At 38.7% G+C, this 6,292-nt stretch overlaps 1 protein-coding gene across 18 annotated transcripts in view; it reads right to left on the bottom strand.

Moving 5' to 3' along the window:
• Positions 1–2,912: 2,912 nt before the first annotated feature.
• SNCAIP (synuclein alpha interacting protein) overlaps positions 2,913–6,292 on the bottom strand; it is a 148,771-nt gene continuing 145,391 nt past the window's right edge. For all 18 annotated transcript variants that reach the window (XM_077911409.1, XM_077911400.1, XM_077911402.1 and 15 more), the window contains one exon: positions 2,913–3,923. In XM_077911409.1, coding sequence (XP_077767535.1) covers positions 3,839–3,923 — 85 coding nt within the window. In that variant the 3' untranslated portion in view covers positions 2,913–3,838. The remainder of the gene's footprint in view (positions 3,924–6,292) is intronic.

The raw sequence follows: 6,292 nt of genomic DNA, 5'->3' as shown, positions 1-6,292 counted from the left end.
CCATTTGTTAACTTACATATCCTTGTGTGCCCCATTAACCATGGTTAATACCAACTTCTAGTTATTTTTTATTCTAAGAGAGTGCCTAGCACGGGGCCCTACTCTTGGCATGGGCTCAATCAGAGTTTTCTGACCAAATCAGCATATAGAAAGATGCCATTCTAGTCACACACTACGGCAAGAAGGGAGAGATGATTTACTCGTCGTTGTAAATCTGGGTCCAGCACATTTCTACTTACTGCAGTTATTTCGCCAGGCTTCTTCCAAGGAAGAGCCCATAAAAGGGGTTTCCAAATCTTGGGGACCTAGGGCAAACAAAGGGAAAACATGGGGCATGGAGATGTTGGCAGAGGAAAGAGAGTGAGGGCAGGAGGGAGAGAGAGAAAAAGAAGAGGAAGAGGAGGAAAGGCTGGAAGAAGAATGGGGAAGAAATGAGAAGAAACAAAGATGGATATACTGGTGGCAGTAGTTGAAAAATAGTGACAAAAATTGCCAGTAGGTAATTATTAACCACCATCTAGGAGAGGTGACAAAGATTCTTGTGGAGATCAATGAACATAGGATCTCATTAGGAGAAAGGAATCAAGCGTTCCTTGATTACATTAAACTATGTAATGAAGAATAAAGGGAAATAATACTAGAGATAACACAGGACTTATAGAGAGATCCATCAACAAATGAGAGTTTCAAGGCAGCAGACAGCATGAACTCCATTTTCATGTGGGGAAATGGTATCAGCCCTTTTGCCATGGATCACTTACTCTTATTTGGCCATATCAGCTTAAGTCAGATTATTCTCATAGGTGGCTTCTGAATAGATTACCTTTAACCCATTTAGTATCAGGGAGCCTTTCAGGGAATTATTTAAATATTTTATAGTTATTTTCTCTAGATTGTGACATCCAGTATGCTGCCTGTGAATATTCACTTTGAGAAAAAAAATTAACTTTCAAAATTTCCTTGAAGATAGATACCCTTGGAGAGTCCTCATCCCCACTCCTAACCCCATGATGCACATCTAGAAGGTTCTTCAGAGTTGAGGTCTTGATACTAATGTTTTATGAGAATAAGGAATAGGCATTCAATCCATTCAAAGTGGTGAAGGTTTGGTATCTTGTTATCTTTTCTAAAAAACATTCTTAATTCGATGTGTTGAACTTTTGGCAAAATGAGTCCCTTTAGTGACATAAAAGCAGCCAGTCTTTAAAAGACGCTGACAGATGCTGAGAGAGTTTTTTTACAGTGGGGCTGAGTTTCCAGCTCTGCTGCATGTAATTAGGCAGGCAGATAGAGCTTCACTCATTTTACTAGCCCAGGGGGAGGGAGGGGGGTGGAGGCCCCAAAGTTCCGCTTGCTTAAAGGAAACACACTCTCTCTTTAACATGTAAGTGTGTCTCCATTTCTGTAAAGAAATAAGAGTCTGTGTTTTCATTTTACAAATTGTGCACACAACTGAGCTTGTGGTAAGGAACACATCATTTCTATTTATTTCAAGCAAGCATAATTTATCCATTTCATAAAGAACTTGGATGGTAAAGATAGTATACATGCGTGATTTAAGGATCAGCATTTCTAGTGTCCTAACAACATCGATAAACACAGAATGCATTGTCTTGGCAGTTTGGCTCATCTGAATCTACTTGACTTTCCTATTTTGCCTTTAAAAAATTCTCTGTGCTTCTGGGCTTAGTACTGTGGTATCTGAAATGCTTGTGTCAATAAACAACAGAATTGCCAGTTTTCTAGGTCAAGGTGGCATCTCTTTCTTTCAAACTCTTGTTTTTTTCTGCTACATTTAACTGGGAACTCTTTTCTGACTCTTAAAATCTGCAGAATGCCCACCCCCCCCCTTTCAACTTTTGAGTTTAAAAACCTAGTCTCAGAGCAAAGCTAGGGCTTCTGGGGAATGGAGAGGGCACTCTCTGGGTCCCTTTCCTTTGCAAGCCTCATTCTAGGACTAAGTCCTAAAGCTTGGCTCATGTGTGACACCATGGTCACCTCTTCTGCACCGAGCAGAGAGCACAGGAATCTAGGCTTTACACATGCTGGCCATATATTCTCTATTAGAATTGCAACACTAGGACCCAGCAATGAAATATGAAAAAGCAGAGAAGGTCCTTGAGGCCAAGGGACCAAAAACAGAATAGGGCATCTCATTTGAGGAGCAGACAATATGAGCAACACAGAACCACACAGGGCACCAGGCTCTAAGGACAGGAACCCGGAAGACTCAAACAAGAACAGAACAAATTGGTTGAATTCCTAGACATGTTGCTGTGTAGGTCAGAAGGAACTTACCTCCTAGATATGTATATAGGCCAGTCTCCCCCTTTTCTAGACTTATTAAGGAGGCAGTGTTTCTTGCCCAAGACCAAAGAGTTATTGAGAAGTAGAGCCAACGTCACAACTCATGATTCCCGTGTACTAGTCTAGTGGGTAATGCACTAGAGAGATGGCACAGTGCAGGACAGAGAGGATAGTCCAGTGAGAATGATGCATGAGAGCCAATTCTGCTATTTACATGTAGTATTACTTTGGATGTAGGACTTACGCTTTCTGAAATTTAATTTGCTAAGCTATGAAATGGTAATAGTAATATCTCCACATAAGCACGGCTGGTACATAAAAGGCACTTGAATATTAGGTCCCCCTTCTGCATCTCATTGCATCTTGTCAAGCCCACATGTGCAGATGACCCACATATGCAAGATTACCTGCTAACTCAGTACCTTGGCCTCTTCTGTCCACCAGGATACAGAATGGTTTGCATTTGATGGCAGTTAACACTGTCAGTAGCTGTGAATAGCATACAGGGCTCCCTCCTACTGGTAAGAACACACTTGACTTCCAAACTAAAATCTGACAGGCCTCTTAGGGGCAATGCCAACACTTTGAAAATAAAACTCTTGAAGTTTCAACAGAAATATATTTTTATATGATAGGACAAAACCATCTGGAACTTACTGCTTACATGGATTGAAAGGGCTGTATCAACAATAGGGTTGTTATAAACCCAGGCAGGCTCCACACTGTCTCCTAAAGGGATTAGACAGGTCTCATAATGTGTTCTAGACAGAAAAAGTGACCCAAGCAGGGGCTGAATCCTTAGCTGTCATTAGTATTTTCTCATGTCAACGCCGGGATTTGAGAAGACAGAAGGAATTGACTTACTTTATATACTTGTCTGATCCTTTAGTACTTAATGAAAACTAGAATGTTTTATTTCACCCCTATGGGAAAACAGCTAAATCAGGCAGGTTGTTCCTGAAATAAAATATCAGCAATCAAAATACGCTCAAGGTCCCTTGGAAAGCAGAACATCACAGGCTTATTGGAACGTAGGTACCCCAAGCTTCTAGGTGCTGTTAACATTGTTTTATTTCCTTTATACAAAAAGTAGAAATGACAGAAAAAAACACTCTTGACAGAAAACAATACCACTGACCTGGTCTCATTGAAGAGTGGAGCCCAAACTGCCCACTGTATTGGGAAAGCAAAAGTTCAGTCAACATTAGCAAACACCCATGCAACTGATGAAAGACAAGATGGCGCCAGTGGCTTGGCGGACGTCGTGTGGGTAAGCTGAACCAATCCAATCTTAAAAAACATACATTGGCCCAATCATGCTTTTAAGCAGCATTTCTTTAGAAACAAGATATATATACAAATATCACCCAAAAATGTGTATTATATAGTCTGCTACTATAAATTTAAGGCATCCTGATATTGTTCTTCTGCTGGTGAGACATTGTTCTCATGATTCTATTTCCACAGTGGATAGTCCAGAAATTTCCAATGGTGTCCAAAGGGTGGCAATGAGAGATAAGAAAAAAGTGATTTACAAGAAGAGTTCTTTTGGCTCTGGCTCAGCATTGTGCTGTATGCTGTAGGATTTCTTCATTTTTCTACTGATGTCATTATGCCTAAGCAGAAGAAAAACCATAAAGGCTAGAATTAGATAAAACTATGGTCAAGTTACAAGACACCACCACTAAACAGCTTACCCAAAATGGAAATTATCCTCATACAAACCACACTGAAGAACACTTTAAACAATAAAAGTGATAGTCATGTAATAACACACACTTTGTGAAAACTTTTTAATTCGGCTCTGGAGTAGTTTCTCAAACATGCTGATTAGAATTCAGGCAAAATTCTAGTCAAGTGAATTTTATCCAATTCAGGTCAAAGTTTGTCAAATATAATAGTAAGGATAGTAGTGCTGGTCAAGTGGAAACAAGAGATGTTTATATTTTATTGACATGGATTCACTGTTGACATCTTTAACATCCAATAAGCTTGAGTCTTAATCGTCTAAAGAATATGCTTTATTGGGTGTGTGATTACTGTTGGAAGATCATAAATAGGTAAGTCTATGGGAAAAAGAAAAAACTAGAGAACAGCAATGCTGGTTCCTCCCCACCCCCCTCAATACTTGATACCTCAGTAAGCCTGTGGAAAGAAGCACAAGCTTAAGCCTTGGAATGGTTGTGCTTTTGAAGTGAATTCCCCTCTGGGTAGATGCATTCATTTTTAAGGGATATTACTCACATTCTGGGTATAAAAATCATCCAGTGAGAAGTCATCTCCTGAAGGTGAATGAGCCTACACATTAATACCTTATATATTATATATTATATATTATTATAGCCTTCTTGTTGCTATATCAGACAAAAACAAAGCATTTCCGGTAATGCTATTTGCTAACATGAAGATATATTTGGTTGGAGAGCCTCAAGTGGGATTTTAGTGCCTCAAAATCATGCTTGCTTACAAAGACCATGTAGTCTATTCTCAGTATTCTGGTAAATATTTGATCCTCATCACCATCTGGAAGTTCTAATTCTCACTTTACTTATTCCTCTGAATAGAACTTTATTTTTGTTAAGATTTTATTTTTTAGTAATCTCTACATCCAATGTGGGGCTCAAGCTTACAACCTAGAGATCAAGAATCATATGTTCTACCAACTGAGCCAACCTGGTACCCCTGAATAGAATTTTAAAGAGTTTTCATGAGCAAGAAAGGGAAGAAGGAAATAAAAACCTGGTTGGTTAAAAGATGTTCCAGGGACTTCCAGTTAAACATGGTGGATTAAATACACACATTCATCACCCTTTTCTTACAAAACAACACTAAAATGAAAATAGAGAAACACAAAAGGCATAATGATGTACTATATGTTGGCTAATTGAATTTTTAAAAAAGAAATAAAAAAGGCATAAACCTAAATGAATAAGGGAAGTGTGAGGGGATGATAATAGACAAAATACTAACACTATTTAAGAAACAGGAAGGTGGATGGGCATGTGGAATTGATTTAGCAGAGATGCAGAAATCTAAGCCTATGGGCAGGGAACCCAACAAACTGATTTGTGCTTCAAGATGCAGAAACTAGAAGCACCATGTATTTCTGAAGGTGACAGTAGGTGCTGAGTGGGTGTTGAAAATGGGGATTATCTGAAAAATTTTTAGAAGTAGCAGTATATATATCAGCTTACCTCTTTGACCTAATGTAGCAGGTGACTATCTCTTTCTCAATGTGAAAGAAGACTGGAGGTTACTATTTGCAAGCCATCAGCCAGAGAGACTGAATTCAGCTCAAGGAGGTGGAAACTACAAGATTAAATGAAACTCTCCCTAAGTGAGAAAGTGATAATAGAATTCTCAACCCATCTCCTACTAGTCTGATTCATGGATTCTTGGCACTCAGATTACGGGCCCCAGCAGGAGATGGGAGTTTCCTTAACTTGAGAAATCAACTGGCCAAGAGAAAAGACCTGCAAATACTGACAGGGACTTTCCCAACAAAAGTCACCCTCATCAGTGCATGTGAAGAAACATCTACCAGTCGTCAAGCCTCACCCATAAAGTTAGATCTTTTATTCAGATTTAGTGAATATAAAGTCAGGGATCATCAGATATCTGAGCAAGGTGCTATTATAAAAGATAGGGACCAAAGTAAACAGAGAAATGGAAGTCAAAGTGAATAGAGATAACATATGGAGACAATGAAAACTTTATAGACATTTTTAACAAGAAAAGAAAAACTGGGAAAATGTCTGCAACCCATATTACAAAGGGTTAGTCTTCCTAATGTGTAAAATATAAAGAGCTGCTATAACTCAAAGAAGAAGACCAGAATCTCAATAAAATGAAGGATTAAAAATAGTACATTCATACAGTGAAATAATATGTAGCTATGTAAAAGAATAAAGAAACTCTTTATATACTAATACATAAAGGTGAAGGTGTTAGGTGTTGTGTGTTAGGTGAAGGTAAGAAAGGAGCA

This window comes from Canis aureus, chromosome 10 (assembly GCF_053574225.1).
Source record: "Canis aureus isolate CA01 chromosome 10, VMU_Caureus_v.1.0, whole genome shotgun sequence".
Classification (NCBI taxonomy): Eukaryota; Metazoa; Chordata; class Mammalia; order Carnivora; family Canidae; genus Canis; species Canis aureus.
The sequence above is the reverse complement of the archived record's forward strand: the minus strand, read 5'-3'. Positions and strand labels throughout refer to the sequence as shown.